At 41.8% G+C, this 19962-nt stretch overlaps 2 protein-coding genes across 5 annotated transcripts; one reads left to right on the forward strand and one right to left on the reverse strand.

Moving 5' to 3' along the window:
• Positions 1 to 2855: 2855 nt before the first annotated feature.
• On the reverse strand, positions 2856 to 13813 carry zgc:194578 (epsin-1). 3 transcript variants are annotated; one of them, XM_013135653.4, is made up of 11 exons: positions 13718 to 13813; positions 13121 to 13193; positions 12344 to 12475; positions 12084 to 12178; positions 8685 to 8840; positions 7737 to 7865; positions 6899 to 7201; positions 5680 to 6757; positions 5010 to 5162; positions 4422 to 4559; positions 2856 to 4120 (listed from the first exon to the last, which is right to left on the reverse strand). In XM_013135653.4, the coding sequence occupies exons 4-11, from the start codon at positions 12150 to 12152 to the stop codon at positions 3693 to 3695; spliced, it is 2454 nt and encodes an 817-aa protein (XP_012991107.3). In that variant the 5' UTR covers positions 12153 to 12178; positions 12344 to 12475; positions 13121 to 13193; positions 13718 to 13813; the 3' UTR covers positions 2856 to 3692. The 3 variants fall into 3 exon arrangements, with proteins under 3 accessions (XP_012991107.3, XP_034150702.1, XP_012991108.2); XM_034294811.1 differs by lacking the exon at positions 13718 to 13813 and having other exon boundaries at positions 13121 to 13347; XM_013135654.4 differs by lacking the exons at positions 2856 to 4120; positions 13718 to 13813 and adding an exon at positions 4847 to 4868 and having other exon boundaries at positions 4447 to 4559; positions 13121 to 13347.
• On the forward strand, positions 9864 to 17609 carry necap1 (NECAP endocytosis associated 1). Of its 2 annotated transcripts, none has more exons than XM_010896911.3 (8): positions 9864 to 9924; positions 14709 to 14809; positions 14971 to 15075; positions 15197 to 15278; positions 15488 to 15596; positions 15795 to 15942; positions 16077 to 16173; positions 16312 to 17609. In XM_010896911.3, exons 2-8 carry the CDS (start codon positions 14752 to 14754, stop codon positions 16364 to 16366), a joined length of 654 nt encoding a protein of 217 aa, XP_010895213.1. In that variant the 5' UTR covers positions 9864 to 9924; positions 14709 to 14751; the 3' UTR covers positions 16367 to 17609. The 2 variants fall into 2 exon arrangements, with proteins under 2 accessions (XP_010895213.1, XP_010895212.1); XM_010896910.5 differs by lacking the exon at positions 9864 to 9924 and adding an exon at positions 13464 to 13713.
• Positions 17610 to 19962: the final 2353 nt, after the last annotated feature.

The following is a 19962-nucleotide window of genomic DNA, read 5'->3' on the forward strand; positions in this document are numbered from 1 at the left end:
TTTCAAAAGGTCATTCCCATACACAATGCTCAGTTGACCGTTCTGTTATGTTCTTTATGCAAATGTGCAAAAGGGAAATGTTAGCACACTCAACATTTTTGGATCCATATTTATGGATCTCTGAAAAAAATATACGGTTAAACATGGCAGTCCTCCATGTTTTTTCTAGATGACGTCGGGTAATGATAGTGGATTAGACCACTAGCCATCCTAGGCCACAGCAGTGCATCAGCGCGATGCCTATTAGCTGCTTGTTGTGCTGTACTGATGTGCTGTTTGGCTTGGAGCCGTCTGATTCACACTTGATTTTACTCAATCTTTTCCCTTATGAAGAATCAAAAACTTGGACCTTGGAAGATGAGACAACGTTCTTAAGGTCATTCCCACACTCACATCTCGTGTGGTGATTCACATTCAATTTTTTCTCAATTAGCATGGGTTTCGATCAACACCGTGCAGTATCTACAAACAATGTCCACAAGATGGCAGGAGACACATCCACAGGTCACTCCATTAGCTTCAATCCCAGTATGGGAAAAAAATCTAATGGAGCGATGGGCAGAGGAGAGTTCTTCCCTCTTGTGGTCATTTGTTTTACGTACTGCACCATATTTAAAAAAATATATATTTAAGGATAGTGATCATATGAAGCCATCTATTATAACATAGTTGTTTGGCTCCTTTTAAAATCATAATGATAACAGAAATCACCCAAATGGCCCTGATCAAAAGTTTATATACCCTTGAATGTTTGGACTTGTACAGGCACACAAGGAGACACACACAGGTGAAAATGGCAATTAAAGTGAAGTTCCCACATCTGCAGCTTTTAAAAATGTAATTAGTGTCTGTGTATAAATAGTTGATGAGTTTGTTAGCTCTCATGTGGATGCACTGAGCAGGCTAGATGCTGAGCCATGGGGAGCAGAAAAGAACTGTCAAAAGACCTGCGTAACAAGGTAATGGAACTTTATAAAGGGGAAAGGATATTAAAAAAAATAACTGTTCAATCACTTATTAAGAAGTGGAAAATTCAGGGATCTCTTGATACCAAGTCAAGGTCAGATAGACCAAGAAAGATTTCAGCCAAAACTGCCATAGGAATTGTTCAGGATACAAAAAGAAAACACCCACAGGTAACTTCAGGAGAAATACAGGTTGCTCTGGTTGTTTCAAGGAGCACAATACAACGATACTTGAATAAAAATGATTTGCATGGTCAAGTTGCCACAAAAAAGCCTGGTTACAATATGCCCAACAAAACCTTGACATGCCTTACAGCTTCTAGCACACTGTAATTTGGAGTGATGAGACTAAAATAGAGCTTTATGGCCACAACCATAAGCGCTATGTTTGGAGAGGGGTCAACAAGGCCTATAGTGAACAGAATACCATCCCCACTGTGAAGCATGGTGGGGGCTCACTGATGTTTTGGGGGGAGCTCTAAAGGCACTGGGAATCATGTGAACATTGATGGCAAGATGAATGCAGCATGTTATCAGAAAATACTGGCAGACAATTAGCATTCTTCTGCACGAAAGCTGCTCATGGGACGCTCTTGGACTTTCCAGCACGACAATGACCCTAAGCACAAGGCCAAGTTGACCCTGCAGTGATTAAAGCAGAAAAAGGTGAAGGTTCTGGAGTGGCCATCACAGTCTACTGACCTTAATAGTTGCTCTGGGGAGATCTCAAACGTGCGGTTCATGCAAGACGACCAAGGACTTTGTGTGACCTGGATGCATTTTGCCAAGACGAATGGGCATCTATACCTCCTGCAAGAATTTGGGGCCTCATAGACAACTATTACAAAAGACTGCACACTGTCATTGATGCTAAAGGAAGAAATACACAGTACGAAGGACTAAGGGTAAGCAGACTTTTGAACAGGGGTCAGTTCATTTCTCTTTGTTGCAATGTTTTGTTTTATGATTGTGCCATTCTTTTATAAGAAATAAATAAAACATGTTTTTGCCTACTCACTTGTTTTCTTTACAAATGGTTAATGGTACAAATGGTACAAACTTTTGAGCACAACTGTGCATACAATAACCACATACAAGCTTTTTTGTGCTTTATAGGACACAAAGTGGGGAAACAAATTCTCACCAGAACCCATACTACATGTGCACATTTCTGTTGACATGCAGCATGGTTTTTGCAGCCTGGTACAGTACCACAGCTTTTGGTGACCCAGTGGCTTGGAGCCGTGTATCACCCCAGGCCGTGGTACTGTATAACACTGTTCGAGACCTGTGCCGATTCAGCAAGAAATGTGTTTGTTTTCACTGCCATACCCCTGACTGATGGAGCTTAAAACATAAGAAATGCCAACAAAATGAGAGAATTTGAAAAAGATGTAATAAGAGATTGCAAGAATTGGAATCATTTTATTTCTCAAATGTGTACTGTCACAGTTTACATCACAGCCTTGAGATACACAAAGATTTATTTATAATACAAAATTAAATTATAATAGTAGCTATAACATTTGTTTGAACAAAATAATCCATTTACACTACCATTCAGATAAATTAATCTTGTGACTTTACAGTCCAATTCTCATTTCGCTTCACCTTTTGCTCACAATAGTTTATTCCAGATGTTTTGAGACCATAGAGGGAACGCAAAATACACAATGACAAACCATACTATCGGTCTGATAGACCTTGATACAATACTGTATGCACACAATATTATGTTATGCATGAAATGTTAAATTAATATGACAAAAAAAAAGCTCAACTGACTGTACAGTTTTTCACAACATGCACAAGATGGAAATAACCATTTGACCAGATCAGCTGAAATTTGTATAGAATCTGTTTGATCCCAAACACAAGTAAATAAGCAGACATATAAATGTGTATAAAATGATAAGGGAAATAAAGCCACCATTGGTTATTGGATGATAAATAAGAATGATTAGGGTACCCAATTGGATTATTTCCAACTAAAGTCACTGTTCAACTCAAAAAACAAACAAGATAATGACAGCAACTTTATTGCTAGTTGTCAGTGACGAGATATTAATTCATTTGAAGTATGTTTTCAAAGTATCTACTGAAGGTCAAGTGTTTGAGAAAAAAACCGAATGAAATAAATACAGTAAATACGCTAATAAATAAATGATTCAATAAATAAATAAAATGGTAATTCTTGAAAGTCACTTTTAAAAGTTAACATTGTGGATAATTCTGATAAATGATTTCACCTCAACTTCAGTCAAAACACGTGCACACAGGCATCCACCCACTCACACCTCCTGATGGAATCCTGTTCTTTTGGTAAACATTGTCCCACTGAAACCTGTCCCACTCTAGACCACTGTAGTGATTACACACACAAAGCTAACAATTCTGAACCCTCCACCTACCTTTTGTCAGAGCTGTACGAGTCAAGCAAGTAGAAGAGCACTGATAATAACCTGGTCAGCCTAATAAAAAAAACAACGGCACAAGAACAAAATCACACGACTCAATGAACCTAACTCCTATGATCCCCTCTCGTTTCCCACAAAACCTCAAATTAGCTAAAATGTTTCCCAAGAATAATGTTGAAATTCTTATATTTTGTCTTGTTTCATTTCATACATATTGTTGCATACACCTAAATTGGACATGTAAAGTACATTATATTGACCATTGTAGATATTGGGGTTGTGGAAGGTGAACTGGATGGGTTGTACCTTTTCAAAACAGGAATGGATTATTGTTCTGTGGAGTAGACTGTCCTGTGGCAGTGCCCCAAACCACTTGCGGTTGAAACGGGACACCCTCTCCTGCTGGACGAGTGGAAGCTCCCGATTGGGCCACTGCAGCAAGCCCTGCCCGATGATTGGGATATACCATCCCAGCTCCCAGATACGGGGGTGCCATCTGAGGCTGCATTGCAGGCATAGCCAAGCCAGGATGAGGCATTCCCAGGGAAAGGGAGGAAATCTGGGATAAAGGAACCCCCAGCATGGGGTTGGTGGACGCAAACCTGGGGCGGGTAACACCAGAGGACGTAAGAGTGGAACCAAAAAGGCTGGAGTTTTGGGGGATTGTACTTCGGGACACCGCAGCAATGGACGTGATTCTGCCCATGGGGCCAGCCATACCCGGGCCTTGTAAAAAACCTGGGAAATCAGGAAAAGCAAAGGAAACGTGGCAAGGGAGGAGAATGAAGTGGGGGAGGGGGGTGTACAGTGCAGCAGGGACCATTCCAAGAGAGAGTGTAGAACAGAGAGAGATGTGAAAAGGTTACATCTGGTGAACGTATACACGACTAAAACTACTGATGCCAATCCACACTACGATTAAGGTCTGGTCGAAACACTGAATCACAAGCACTGCTTCCAATGAATGGATAAATATACTTCTAATATTCTCTCTCTGCTTCTCTGTCTCACAATCTCTCTTCCGGTTAGCAGTCCTTACTTTGCTGCTGGGTGGGGGAAATGAGGGGGGGTTGTTTGGGTGTGGTGGAGAGGAGTGTGTCTATGTCCACGAGGGAAGCTCCGGCGCCAAGGAACGAGGCCGGCGATTTGTAGGCTTCGTCCGCAACGGCTCGCCTGCCTGCAAACACAGAGGGAATTAAGCCTGGACAATATTACGATATCATTGTCATGCAGACAATAATATGTCGTGAAGATATCCCTGATGCTAGATGAGTACTTGAATTTGGGAAGTGTAAACGTGACACCAAATGGGTTATACTGCTGAAGACAGAAACAGACAGATGAAGTTCTAACACAAACAAATGACAAGAATCTGTGAGTGTAACCAAGAAGCTCTTCAGCCCAGCTTGGTTGATAACAAAGAATACAACTAAGGGACTTCAAGAATCCAAGAAACCATCTTACCCCAGGACACTTCAATTGGCGACTATCCCAGGAGCAGAAAAAAAAAAAGAGCACTCAGATGTGGCATGCAATAATTTTTCAGGTTTAAACAAACAGACCTAGATTTTGTCATCTTATTAGCTTGGAGGCAACAGGCCTGAGAAAGCACACATTATTGTGCTACCTGTGGCATTATTCTGCGTTCCCCAGGGGTCAGACTTGGAAGCATCTGTTGTGGTGGACGCCCCCCCATCTCCCCAGGGGTCGTCTGTGGTTGCAATGTCTGTGGGAACTGCAGGTGGACCCCAAGGGTCAGTGGCAGTGGGCGGTGTCGATGCTAAGCAAAAACACATAGGGTGAAACCGGGAAAACTCCAACCAAAAATGAAAGCTTGACAATTGCACTATACCTCTTGAAATAACTAGAACTGATTATCAGTATGTGTTTCAAACCAAAGCATTAAGAAATTGTATTAAAGGATAATTTCCCTTTTTGAAATGTCTGTATTCAAGGAAAATGTCCCTTTTATGTTGGATGGTTCCTCCCACGAAAATAGTCAGTGGCCAAAAACCCCCCAAAACTTCTTTAAACAGCCTTCACAAATTTCATCTAATTATAGCAACAGCTAGCTAAATGAATTTAATAATGATCAAATAAACTTCAGGAAAAATAATTTAAACATGCCCAAATGACTGTTAGCCTGCTAAATAAAAGAAAAATGTTCAAAGAAAACTGAACCAACAATTACAGTTTCTCTTGGCCCATAGACTTTTTCCAGGGTAAAGTAGAAATAAAGGGAAATTCTCCCCTATGGGCATGTGATGTATCACAAGGTTATAACCATTACTACTGACCTGGTGGTCCCCAGGCATCATCCACATTCTTCAAGCCTTCACCAAAAGGATCCGCGAGGGTTGAGACAGCTATGGTCCCTTCATCTCCCCAGGGATCAGCCTTCTTTTCAGATGGTTTTAATGGAGTACCCCACAAGTCAGAAGTCTGGGTTGGAGGACTTGTTGGCGCCCCAAAAGGATCAGCATCTTTCATTGGTGTATTTGTAGAAGCCCCAAAAGGATCAGAATCATCTTTTAGTGTTTTGAATGATGCTGAAAATGGATCATCTTTTGAAGACCCGAAGGGATCTGAGCCTCCTTTTGGCATATTGGATGGTGCTGAAAATGGATAATCTTTTGAAGATCCAAAGGGATCTGAACCTCCTTTTGGCGTATTGGATGTTGCTAAAAATGGATCATCTTTTGAAGCCCCGAAGGGATCTGAACCTCCTTTTGGCGTTTTGGATGGTGCTGAAAATGGATCATCTTTTGAAGGCCCGAAGGGATCTGAAACTCCTTTTGACGTATTGGATGGTGCTGAAAATGTATCATCTTTTGGAGCCCCAAAAGGATCTGAACCACCTTTTGGCGTACTAGATGGTTCTGAAAATGGATCATCATTTGGTGCCCCGAAAGGATCTGAACCACCTTTTGATGTATTGGATGGTGCTGAAAATGGATCATTTTTTGGTGCCCCAAAGGGATCTGTACCAACTTTTGGCATATTGGAAGGGGCCAAAAAGGGATCCTCTTTTGGTGCACCAAATGGATCAGCTTCATCATTAGATGGTGCCGAAAATGGATCTGTACCATCTTTTGGAGAACTGGCTGATGTTGCAAAAAGATCTGCTTCTTCTGTGGTAGCATTAGAAGGTGTTCCCCATGCGTCCTCGGAGGGAGCTGTCGATGATCCACCCCATGCGTCCGCCAAAGGAGCTTTTGGTGCACCCCCCCAAGGATCAGGAGCAGCTGCTTTGCTTGCTGTGCCCCATGCGTCATCCTCTGATGGTTCATCTGTCCCGCCAAATGCGGCGGCAATCTTAGGCTTTACAGCTTTAGCGGCATCCTCCCATTCAAGCTCTTCCTTGGTCATCTTTGACTACAATTACATAAGAGATAGGACAATCATAGATGCCAAACATCCTGTCTATTTGGTACGTGATCCAAAAGGAAATGAATACAAAAGAATAAACTGAGACAGTCTTTCAAATTACAGTCAGGGAGAAATCAGACTACTTACCCTTCGTTCCGCTTCTCTTTTCTCTGCCTCTAGTCTAAGTTTTTCTTGTTTCTTGGCCTCAAAACTGGCAGCGAGGTCAGCCACAGATGGGATGTTGGCCAGGGAGGGGAGCCCAGTGGCTCCTGGGACATAAACTGGCTTGTAGTTGGGGTCTTTGGGATCGCTAGGGTCTTCAGAAGAAGCTGTGGCATTCTTTGAGATCTTGTCTCTGGTCTTGAGAGCAAAATCTCTTTCTTCCTTTAATTTTTCATCATCCTCCATAAGAATCAGAACCGCCTTGGCCTTCTCCCTCACATTCACACCCTGTGAAAAGGAGAGAATGAGGAGATCTCAGTAGTACAGCAAGGCAGCTCCCTGTGCACAGCATGGAATTTCTTAATGTGTTTCTGTGCAGAAAGCTGAATATCTGAAATGATCTGGTCAGCGTATGCATGGCAAAACACTTTTAGCGTAGCGTAATTAAAAGGTTTTTTCCATACCGCAACCCTCAATCACTTACTGAAGGGTGATTCTGATAAAGGGCCGCACCTCTTTTTCCACATACTGTAACTATGCAGATTTTCATCAATAGTTGGACAAAAGATCAGAAATGGGCTGACTGTGTAAACACAGCCTTAATGAACTGGTTTCCGGGATTATTTCAACCATATAGCTCGTTTCCAAAAGCACTCTCAATGGCGATTTTCTAAAGGTGCTAATCATAAAGGTACGCCAACGGTTTTTGTACGTAAATCCCATGTATTTGTCAAGTTGGGTCTTTAAAGAGAGTACCTTGGAGATTTAACTTTTATTTCAGAGGTGTTTGTGGTAGAAACATGCATTTATTAAGATTTAGTACCTGATCTTTTCCATCCTTGTCCTGGAAACGAAACTCTGTAAGTGCTTTTACAATGTAGACATTATCCTTCATTGTATTTAGAACTCGGTCCGAACCAGTCTTCAATAGGTACTCCAGCAGGGTCAACGACTTCAGTATGGGGATAGGAATAAAATGGTGGATCTGGGTTAGCATTCTTTGCCCTGTCAACATATTCTCTGCAACCTAATCATTCATAAATAATTCATGAAAATGTAAGACGACGCCAAAGTGACATTGAAAGCATGCCAACAAAATGTGCGATAGGAAGCAAGCAAGTTTATTTATATAGCACAATTCATACATCGAAGCAATTCAATGTGCTTTAAAGGGCATGGAAAAAGTCTAAACGTATCCTATGGCACTGTAAATCCTTCTCCCCCCTTAAAAGAAGATGGAGATCCTGGCTATGGTGCTGTCATTGATGTGCAGCAATAAATAATTAAGATTTCAGCTTGATAATCATTGTCACCGATTTTGCTTTCAGGTCTTTGACAAGACTCCCTAACAATGCGACCGGAAAAGAATGGTTTCATTCAGCTCTTATTTATGAACTGGGCGGTTCAGCAGGCTATTCAAGCAACTTCTACAGGCTCAGCAACTATTCTGAATGAAGCTTCAGAATAAAGTATGACTGCTTCCAGTGCGACGTTTAAAGCTACTGAGCTCTTCGGGTTGGGCCATTCTCCTGCCAATGTTTGTCTATGGATACTGTGTTGAATTTTATTCACCTGTAAGCAAAGGATGTGTCTGAAATTGCAGTATCCAATAATGTGAAGGGGTATCCACATATTTTTGGCCATGGAGTGTATTCAGTCATACAGCAAAATGAGTGTTGATGTTAAAAAGAGGAGATCTGTTCAATACATTATTCTATGCACAAATCTTTGGAAGTGTAAATGTGGGTGATTCTGTCATCGTCGGCCTCACCTTGTAGATGTGTCTCCAGTTTTTGTCGTCTTTGAGACGTTTCCACAACATGGTCATGATCTCGTTGCAGGCCACCACGTTGTAGGTCAGGTCAGAGATGTCAGCCATCTGGGAGCTTGAAGGACCCCATGGGTCATTAGAGGTGGCCTCTCTCACCTGAGAGAAATGTTGAGACAGACCATTTAGCAAGAGGGGAACAGAGGCCCAGACCGCATCCAACCTCTCTGGCAATTGAATCACGCATTGGGTTTTTGGTATTCTGCAGCATTTTCATGAAAACAGGTCAATGAACTCCAGACTGGTCCCGGGGAAGCCTTCCCATCCTTTGACCAGTGGTCTAAGGAACAGGACATGACCGAGGAAGACAATGCCACATGCACCAGCCTAACCGGGGCTCTGCTCAAAGGCAGGCCAGGTCCCTCACTTCTCACCCCTACAGGTGCGCGTGACCATGTTAATCAATGCAAAGCCGAACATAAGGTGGATAATTGGACCCATCCAGTAAACACCATTTGTCAGGCTCAAAGAGACACGACGAGACAACCAAAAAGCGCCACTATGCAGAAAACAAAGCCCAGTCGATCCATGGACCGGGGCTGAAAACAAACCACCAAAACTCAATCACTTCTGAATGAGAGGGAGAAGATGAGAAGAAACTAATTCAAAACTGGATGAGCCTGCCTACACCTCAGGGGACCACAAAATGGAGGGGCTAGTTGAGGGAATCTACCACATCCAGACCCAAGAAGGCCACTGAAGACCGGCATAAGAATGGCACCGGGCTCAAAGGAGTGACAGCCACCAAAACCACCGCCCAACTGGAGAAGCCAGGGGAAAAATAACCAACTGACCCCGAGAGACTGGAAACAACTGGAAGTAAGAAATACACAAACTGAAATGGCCAGGAACAACAGAAGTTTGTTCTATGCTGAACACACCAAACACACCAGGAGGGGATCATTTAAAGCAGGGGTCTCAAACCGGTTCCACGGAGGGCCATGTGTCTGCTGGTTTTTGGTGTTTCCTATAAATTGGTTCCCAGTTCACACCTAAGAAACCAGGTAAGGGTAGAAACGAACCAATTAGTAACCTAATTAGTCAATCAAATACAAGGAGAGAGCGAAAATCTGCAGACACTCGGCCCTCCGTGGAATAGTTTGGAGACCCCTGATTTAAAGTGAGGCAGAACCCACACGAGCAAGGAAAAAGCAGAGAAAACAATCCCACCGAGCAGAGAAAGGTATGGAGGAAGATCTCCGGACAGCAACGAACTGCGGAATGCAAACTTGCAATGACAAACTACAAACAACAACGCAGTGAGGAATGTAACCCAACATTTTTTGTTAAATTGCAGAGAGTAGCAGATAACCAGGTGCACTAAGAAAGGTTGTACCTAGGATCACTAGCACAAGCAGATGTGTGTCTAACTGGGTATTTTATAGCAAGGGAGGCGGGGCTCCCAGCATTTTACACACTTGGCATCATTGAATTTGGCATGGATTTAGCTGACACATGCGTGTTCACCATTGTGGCACAAAAGTGACCAGCCAAAAGGGAACCTTCAACCTAATCTGATAGCTACTATTTTGAATTATTCAGAGGGTTGTGGTTCCTTTCTATGCCAAAAGAGTGCATAATTCAAAGCAGACCTTATTTGTTGCCTACACTCTGTTACTGAGACTACACAGAAAGAAGCATCAAATAGGTGGAAATAAGACAACAGATACAGGTGCTAGTCATATAATTAGAATATCATCAAAAAGTTTATTTCAGTAATTCCATTCAAAAAGTGAAACTTGTATAATGTATACATTCATGCCACACAGACCGATATATTTCAAGTGTTTATTTCTTTTAATTTTGATGATTATATCTGACAACTAACGAAAACCCCAAATTCAGTATCTCAGAAAATTTGAATATTGTGAAAAGGTTCAATATTGAAGACACCTGGTGCCACACTCTAATCAGCTAATTAACTCAAAACACCTGCAAAGGCCTTTAAATGGTCTCTTAGTCCAGTTCTGTAGGCTACACAATCATGGGAAAGACTGCTTACTTGACATCTGACCAAAAGACGACCATTGACACCTTGCAAGGAGGGCAAGACACAAAAGGTCATAGCTAAAGAGGCTGGCTGTTCACAGAGCTCTGTGTCCAAGCACATTAATAGAGAGGCGAAGGGAAGGAAAAGATGTGGTAGAAAAAAGTGTACAAGCAATAGGGATAACCGCACCCTGGAGAGGATTGTGAAACAAAGCCCATTCAAAAATGTGGGGGAGAATCACCAAGAGTGGACAGCAGCTGGAGTCAGTGCTTCAAGAACCACCACGCACAGACGTATGCAAGACATGGGTTTCAGCTGTCGCATTCCTTGTGTCAAGCCACTCTTGAACAAGACACAGCGTCAGAAGCGTCTCGCATGGGCTAAAGACAAAAAGGACTGGACTGCTGCGGAGTGGTCCAAAGTTATCTTTTCTGATTAAAGTAAATTTAGCATTTCCTTTGAAAATCAAGGTCCTAGAGTCTGGAGGAAGAGAGGAGAGGCACAGAATCCATGTTCCTTGAAGTCCAGTGTAAAGTTTCCACAGTCAGTGATGGTTTGGGGTGCCATGTCATCTGCTGGTGTTGGTCCACTGTGTTTTCTGAGGTCCAAGGTCAACGCAGCTGTCTACCAGGAGGTTTTAGAGCACTTCATGCTTCCTGCTGCAGACCAACTTTATGGAGATGCAGATTTTCCAACAGGACTTGGCACCTGCACACATTGCCAAAGCTACCAGTACCTGGGTTAAGGACCATGGTATCCCTGTTCTTAATTGGACAGCCAACTCGCCTGACCTTAACCCTATCGAAAATCTATGGGGTATTGTGAAGAGGAAGATGCAATATGCCAGACCCAACAATGCAGAAGAGCTGAAGGCTACTATCAGAGCAACCTGGGCTCTCATAACACCTGAGCAGTGCCACAGACTGGTCGACTCCATGCCATGCCGCATTGCTGTAGTAATTCAGGCAAAAGGAGCCCCAACAAAGTATTGAGTGCTGTACATGCTCATGCTTTTCAGTTGGCCAATATTTCTAAAAATATTTTTTTTGTATTGGTTTTAAGTAATATTCAAACTTTCAGAGATACTGAATTTGGGATTTTCATTAGTTGTCAGGTGAGATGAGTTGTCAGTTAATCATCACAATTAAAAGTTTTTGAATGGAATTACTGACAAACCAACTTTTAGATGATATTCTAATTATATTACCAGCACCTGTAGTGATCAAGAAAAGGGAAAACAGCCAAAGGAGTGATGACAGAAAAGAACGAAAAGTGAGAGAAGAAAAAATGACATAAAGAAGAGGCTAAATAGGTGAAATACACAACGGGGATAAGTAACTCATGTCATTTACCTTCACCTCAGCCTCAGAGAAGTTCTGAACAAGGTTCTTTAGTTGCCGGCGTAGCATAGAAGACGTCATGGTGCCCGATAGGATGCCACAAGTTTCTAGTCAGTAGAAAAATGTATAAAAGCACACAAATACACAAATCAATGTAAGCAGATAGCTTTCACCCAAACATGACCAATTAAATATCTGTTTCGCTTGATGGAACGGCATGTATCAAGACACAACATACTTTGTGTCTGTAAAACAGTGTTATACCTCCTCACCTGTTAAAACTGATTTATGATCTCAAAGAAGTGAGTCTTTTTTCTCAATCTGGTCTCTGCAGCTCACTGGATGCTCATTCTATTAGTCTCTGGAGGACAGCATTGGGTCCCAGCACACAAAAATCGTTTCTTCTAAAATGGAGCAAAGCAATGGGATTAGCTAGCTAGTCTAAATACTCGGCTAATGCCAACGCTACATTAGCATTGGAAAACGAGTTGGTCATCCAGTCTTGCTAGTTTTGTGTTTTACGTTAACTGTGTAATAACTACTTGGAGTATGCTGACTGCGAGCATATCAACACCAAAACAGCTGGCATAATAGTTTAAAGCTAGGTTAGGCAGTGACTAGCAAGTAGCCTACTCTGCAATGCCACTGCTATGGTGACAAATCCAGGACCTGCAGCGCAGATTAGCTATGCATCTGAACTGACTACTGGCAATTTGGCATCATATATGTTATTTTTTTCTCTCTAGAACGCTAGCTAGTAGATCGCTATCAATAAACAGTCTGCGTGACGATTCAGCACCATGGACAGTGGCCGTAGCTAATGCATCTTCACGGGTCCCAAATGTTGTTTTCAAGCAATCTTTAGATAGCAAGCTAACCAGTTAGCTAGCTATCCTTGGCAGCCCTCGGATGACAGCGACACATTTCACAACACTGCTTCAGTCTAGGTAGTACCAAGGACAACTAATGATTTTTTATGATTATATAATTCCAATGATCAATATTTTTTTCATATGATTTTGGTGAGTTTAAGAAATGAAAAAACGAACCTTCGTTCAGGATGCTTTCAGGGATCTGTGTAGAACTACAATTTCCGCTTCCGTCTGCACTCGCCACCTGTACCTAGTAATATCAATGTTCCAATTTAATGATCGCAATGATTTCGTGATATTACGTTTCTGTCACATGATTATGTTGAGACGAAAAATCTCACAGGTTATTTATTTATTTTTAATAGATTTTATAGGGTTTATGGCCTCGCATTTGACAAAAAATATGTACAGATAAACAGCTATGTATTGCACATTTGCTGTAAGCTATTGGCTTCGCGGGGTGCCGGTGATAAACGCAGCCTATGTGCATACGAAAGGAGGGGTGCATTTTAGAGTGAACAGGGGGATGTGCGCAGGGTCAATACATCCATTGATGGCACACGGCTCTGGAATCCCCGTCACGTCACCGCCGTCTTGTGGCTTGTGAGTGCAGGCCATCCGAAATAAACGAAAGGACCGATAAATGAGACACACATCAAATTAATTTACATCAAGATGGCGACCGAGGGCGAATACGAGTCAATCCTTTGCGTTAAACCCGATGTAAACGTTTATCGCATACCACCGAGGGCTACAAATCGTGGATACAGGTACCTCAAATCGTCAATTTGTGGGGTGTTGGACAAAAAAGCGCGTTGATTCTAGCATAGTGCTGCATTGTGTGTGTGTGATGTATCAGTCAGTTCGCCCAGTGACGTTTAGATTACTGCAATTGATGTGTGTCTAATATTTGTTTTGCGTAGGCCTATGACTCACTAATTATTCTGCCCCATTGGAAATATTGATTACACTACAGCTGGCATCAATTAGGGGGTGTCGACGGTGAATGACACGATAATCGATCTATTTGCGTTTGCTATTGAACAGCATAGTTTAACAATATTATGTATTAGCGTTGACAGCAAATTTTAAAGTGTAAACATCTATAGGGATGAAGAGTTGTATATACTTGGGTAAATTGCCCTATTCTCGTCAGTACTAGCTCGTTCTACGCCAGCCATATTATTATAATAATAACACTGATTACAGAGTTGCTCAAATAATGAAACCATTGTCTGTGTAAACTGCAGCTGGGACGAACTATAAGTCTCTCACCAGACTACGGTGTTCTGTCTGCCCTATATGTTGCCCAGTATCATGTATGCTGAAGGGTTTTAATTAAGATTCTCCAAAACCATACAAAATCTGGTATGATATGAATTGGCATCTGTGATTTTAGTAGTTTTGCTTCAGCCTTCTGGCATTATAAGTAGACAATTAGGTCAATTCCAAAGTCTCCTTGCTGTTAGTTACTGGTTATTAGAACAGAGTTTCTTATTCTCACTCCAAAAAAATTATTGATAAATGTGATTTATAGATGTATTGTCAGGACATGGGACCTGCCCCTAACATGCCAATGGCCCACTTTTGCATCCTGACGCATAGTTTTAAGAAACCCTAAATTAGTGTAGAGTATAAGAAACACAATTCGGAGTTACAGAAGTTGGTCTGAGGACAGTTTGAATAGGCAAAGTTTACTTTCCATCCACTGTCATTCCTGATCGGCCCTGTCACTGGCTGCCTTGGACCTGGGTGCTTCCTTTAGGGCAGCAGACTGGAAGCTGGATGTTCCTGATTGGTCAGGTCGAATGCGGATCACGGCCAAAGGGAAAGTGGCCTACATCAAACTGGAGGACAAAGTCTCGGGTGAGAGAGAGTTGTGGTTATGTGTTATTGTTTTTGTGGCACAAGCACTCTTCTGTCCCAACATTGCTAGTCTGGGACACTTTTAATCTGACCTGTAAAATGATCATCGCACATCATGTCCTTGTGGTCTGTTATTCTGCCTGTCTTCTCCCATGCTACAGGGGAGCTGTTCGCCCAGGCCCCTGTAACAGAGTACCCCGGCATCGCAGTGGAAACCGTAAGCGACTCCAGTCGCTACTTTGTCCTACGAATACAGGATGACAATGGTTTGTATGTTTGTTCATAGTTGCCAGTCTTTTACCTGGGTCCTATAGTGCTCTGTCTGCTTCCAGTTGTGTCAGCTCAATGTCAGGGCACTCATGAAGCTATGCTGACCTATTATCTCAGGCCGCAGTGCATTCATTGGTGTTGGATTCGGAGACCGAGGGGACTCTTTTGACTTCAACGTATCTCTGCAGGATCACTTTAAGTAAGTTTTGGAGGGGTTCCCTACAAGGATATTGTGACTGTCAGGGTACTCGGACACTGGTGCTTCAATGTCACCCGCTACTAACGATCTTGCATGATGTGGTCTATCTGTAGCATTAGCTGCCAGCCAAAACTGTTTCACTGAGATTGCTTTTTCCAGTGTCAGTGCTTAGTAAGTTAATATCATGTGTGCGTGTGTGTGTGTTACAGGTGGGTGAAACAGGAGAATGAGATAAGCAAAAACCCACAGGGGGCTGCTTCGGGACCAAAGCTGGACTTGGGATTTAAAGAAGGACAAACAATTACCCTTAATATTGGGGTAGAGACCTTTAAAAAAATGAATCACATCTTATGGTAGACCCTGACTGAAAAGGGATTTGGTTTAATGTCCAATCCAGTAATCAGTATGTTTCAGCTAATGTAAATAGCCTTAATGGGGCTGCTGAGGCTGGCAATGACAGGATACACAGATGAGACCTCTTTCCATCACTATGGCCTCATCCTTTCTCTTTTCCAGCAAGGCAAAAAGAGGGATAAGCCACGCCCACAGGGGGTAGGTGGGTTTGGTCTTCTACCACCACCACCGAAAGGAAAGATAGCTCCTCCTCCTTCCTCTGGCTTCTCCAATCACAACACAGTGCCGCAAACTGGAAGCTCAGAGACCGGTACTGCAATTGAAACTCTTAATAGAGCCATGATAATATTTTCTCCACAGCTTAATTATTAATGAATTATTGCAAGCTTTGATGGAATTTCATTAGTAGCTTTGATAATTAATTATCTCTATATTTATCCCTAGGTTGTTTGCTAGAGCTGGACAGTAGTAACTCTAACACTATGGTCCAATCATCCAATCCCAGCACTGACCTTTGGGGGGACTTTTCCACTTCTGCAAGGTATGATTTTAGAACTGCGATGGACCATATAGCTTATTTCAGTTATTCTTCATGTTATTATATGACTGTTAATGTAGTGTAACAGTAATGCTTTAGGTTCTCTGTCAATCTGCCTTTACAAATTGTCTTTATCTTTAGTTCGCTCCCACCAACAACAAGACAGGAGAAAACTCCAAATTGGGGCCAGTTTTGAGTCCACGGCATTGCACATTTCATTTGTCGTCATCGCCGAAAGCACCGCCGCCTTCTGTCACTACAACACAATCACAGCAAACTGTCCAAGAGACAAAGGATGCCATGAACTTGTAGAAAGTCTTTATCAAATATGGATGTAGGCTATATTCTCTTTACAAAGTTTAAAATAATAGTCAGAATATATTAGGGATAATTTGGTATAATAGTGCAAATTTCATGCAAATGATCGATATTAGATTTTTTGTTGGTTTATGGGTGAACTAAGGGCTATGATGATAGGACCTTCAATTTCATGTTATCACGAGAGTAGCAACAATATTTCAGTTCTGCCTTTTATCTGGCAACTGTGCGGTCTTGTTAATGTTTATCTAACCATCATGACATGCTTGATATCGAGGGTAGCTCATAGGAAATACCAGGATTTTATGGAGGTTCTTTTTTTCTCTTGTCATAGGGAACAGTAAGGAATTCTCTAGCAATTTCTCAAGAATTCTCTAGCAATGAAAGGCATTGATTAGAAAGTTGTTCAGTTCTTTTCTCCTCTGTCCCACTCAAAGCGGGCAATTGTTCATGACACCTCTAGTATTGGATGTTTTCCTTTCTGGGTGAAGGGGAAATAATGGAATAGGGCTCATGAGTGGTCTAATCAGTTGTGATTGCATTGACCCCTCGCTTTTGGCCTTTTAGTGAGGAGATAGTTTAGCTCTGTCCACTTTGCTGCAGAAACTAAATGTAGCACTCTAGAGTCCATTTGGAGGTAGGCAGTGGAGATTTTATGTACACTGGAGGAAAATGTGTTAAAGAATGAATCTTGTTAAAGAATGAAAAGAACACAGGCATATAAAACCTATGGTATGCACAAATGTGCTTTTCAATGTTTCATGTGTACTGTATGAGTACTTCATAAGCCAGATGTCTGACTTGGCCTACTCCTTCACTTATGTCCAACACAAAAAAAACAACCAAGCTATGAGATATAACGACTGTTTAACATAGTTATATGATGAATGTGTGCCAACGGCCACTACTTTTGTGGAGCATGTGCTGCTGAATATTGCTAAATGCTATTGGGATTCAATTACTAAATCGCCCCATCAATAGTGTTTACCTTACCTGGAACATGATTTCACAGCTTTGTCATTCCATGATTACAGTAACGTCCGCAGAGACATATGATTTATTGCCTGGTTTACCATGGCTTATCATGACATGTGAAAGTGGCAATAAAAACCTTCAAAGGATTTGTTGTGTCTTAGTGAAACGTATGGATTTAGCATTGCTGGAACAGTTTGGAATTTGAATAAGCTTTTAGGGTACATTTTTAAAACTTTTTTTAATAAATGTTGTCTGTTTCAGGTGTTCAGGTAAATCCAATAACATTGTGGCCTTGTTTATGGTTACTGTGCTGCTGAAAGATGCAGTCCTATGCCAGTTTTTGGTGTAAAGCAGATCTTTGAAGAGTCTCATTTTATTTTGTCATGAAAAACTGTCGTTGTCAGTATCGATCTGACCCATACTTTGAGTACACCACCACAGTACTTAAAGTCGGGAGTAACTCATCTAGCTTGTTATTTGTTCTAAATTTAAGGCTTTGCATTTAGGCTGTATTTTTTTAATTTTCTGGTTGTATGTATTAGAATATTAATATTACATTTATTAGTCATAATTACTCTCAGTTTACTCGGATTACAGAATTTCAAACTTTGTAACTGTCCTGAAATCACAAATGGCTGATGATGGCATCTTTGAGCTGTTTCCTTCATTTTCTGCAGCTGCGGTACTTCTCATTTTAGGTTAACAGTGTTCCGTTTCCTTTTTTAGGCACAAGATCAAGCCTTATTGGAACCAGCCTTATATATTTTGATGAACATACAGTAGTCTAATGTGTGATTCGGCAGTTTCTGCACTTATTTTAGCCCACTGGCTGTAACTGTCAACCTTCACCACTAGGGGGACAGCTGCCACATGTGGACCAGTTTGAAGTAACTATTGACCTGCCATACTAGCCTCATTATACAGTGCTGGAACATTTTAAGAGACCACTCTACCTTATTCTTTCCTTTCCAAAAAGTTGAAAAGGAAAGTTGTGAGTGAGGAACAGAAGTGTTCAAATTGCAGTGGTCTCTTAATTTTAACCCTTCTGTTCCTCACTCAAAACCTTCATTGTCTACTTTTTTTACTGTAGATAGTACCATAATTGAGTGGATCGCCCTTAATTGTGAGAATCGATCTACTATGCTGCTTTTATTTTCTGCAGCTAGTGCATCTTCTACTGAGTCTACCTTTAAAGCAAAAAAGACAGATGCTTATTCCTCCTCAAACCTTCCTGACATCTGAAGAACAAGAGATTAAGAAGTTGAGAACGGACCCCACGCGTTACCTGCAAATATACATTTGACAGAACTGGATCACGGCAATGCTGGTGGAATTTTCCGCTGCTCTCACGTTACATGGTACATGCTGTACTTCAGTCAGCCACTGCTTCCAATGAAGTCATTTGTGGTGATGTCATCATGAGGCTTGTCAGGCAAACACCTCACGAAGAGCTTTGTGGACTGAAGGCTAACATGAAATACACACGCAGAGGATGAGGTGAGTCAAGGGAGGAGGTGATTGAGCCAGAGACGTTGGTTAGAGAGGGAGAGCGAGAGAAAAGAGTTTGAGGGGATTAGGTCAGCGGGACCCTGTGACCTTTTGCTGGTGACCTGACCCAGGGAAGTGAGGGGCAGACGGTGGTGGGAAACTGGGTCAACGTATGATCTCCCAATGGCTGGTCACTTTTAGCGCCGCTGACAGAGAGGGAGATAGATGGATAGCAGCAGTAATGTATATGGAGCCTCATCTGTCTCTATCCATCCCCCCCATCTGCCCCTGAATATCATTCAACGGATCGATTGACAACAGAATTTAAACAGCTCGTCAGCCCACATGAATCAAACAACCTGTTAATTGGCCTCAGATGAGCTCATGCTGCATGGCCGTAATGAGGTCCGCCCCCAGAAGAGGGCGCAGTCAGACCCCTCTGTCCGGCTGATCCCTCACACCGTTATAATCAGGTAGTGTGTGAAGATGGCAAAACAATAGATACAGAGTCCAAACTAGACATGGAGAAGTTGCGTTCAGCACTTATGCTGTACACAACTGGAATAAACTACCAGAAGATCTTAGATGTGCCCCAAACGTATTCATTTTTAAATCCAGGTTAAAAAAACGTCTCTTCTCATGTGCCTATGACTGAGCACTTAGACTTAACCACACTGTTTAGCCTTATAGTTTCCCACTTTAAATCGTTAGCCTTATAGCTTCCCACTTTAAATCGTTAGCCTTATAGCTTCCCACTTTAAATCGTTAGCCTTATAGCTTCCCACTTTAAATCTTTATGTTTTCTTATTGTATTTTCTTATTATTATGATGTATTCATTTGCTTTAAAGTTTTCATTTGATTATTTGTTTTTATGTTATTGTTTTCATATATTATCCTTTGTAAAGCACATTGAATTGCTTCGATGTATGAATTGTGCTATATGAATACACTTGCTTGCTATTTATAAATGTTCTCAGTAACAACAAAAGGTGGAGTAAGTGAAGTGGTCT

This window comes from Esox lucius, chromosome 10 (assembly GCF_011004845.1).
Source record: "Esox lucius isolate fEsoLuc1 chromosome 10, fEsoLuc1.pri, whole genome shotgun sequence".
Taxonomy (NCBI): Eukaryota; Metazoa; Chordata; class Actinopteri; order Esociformes; family Esocidae; genus Esox; species Esox lucius.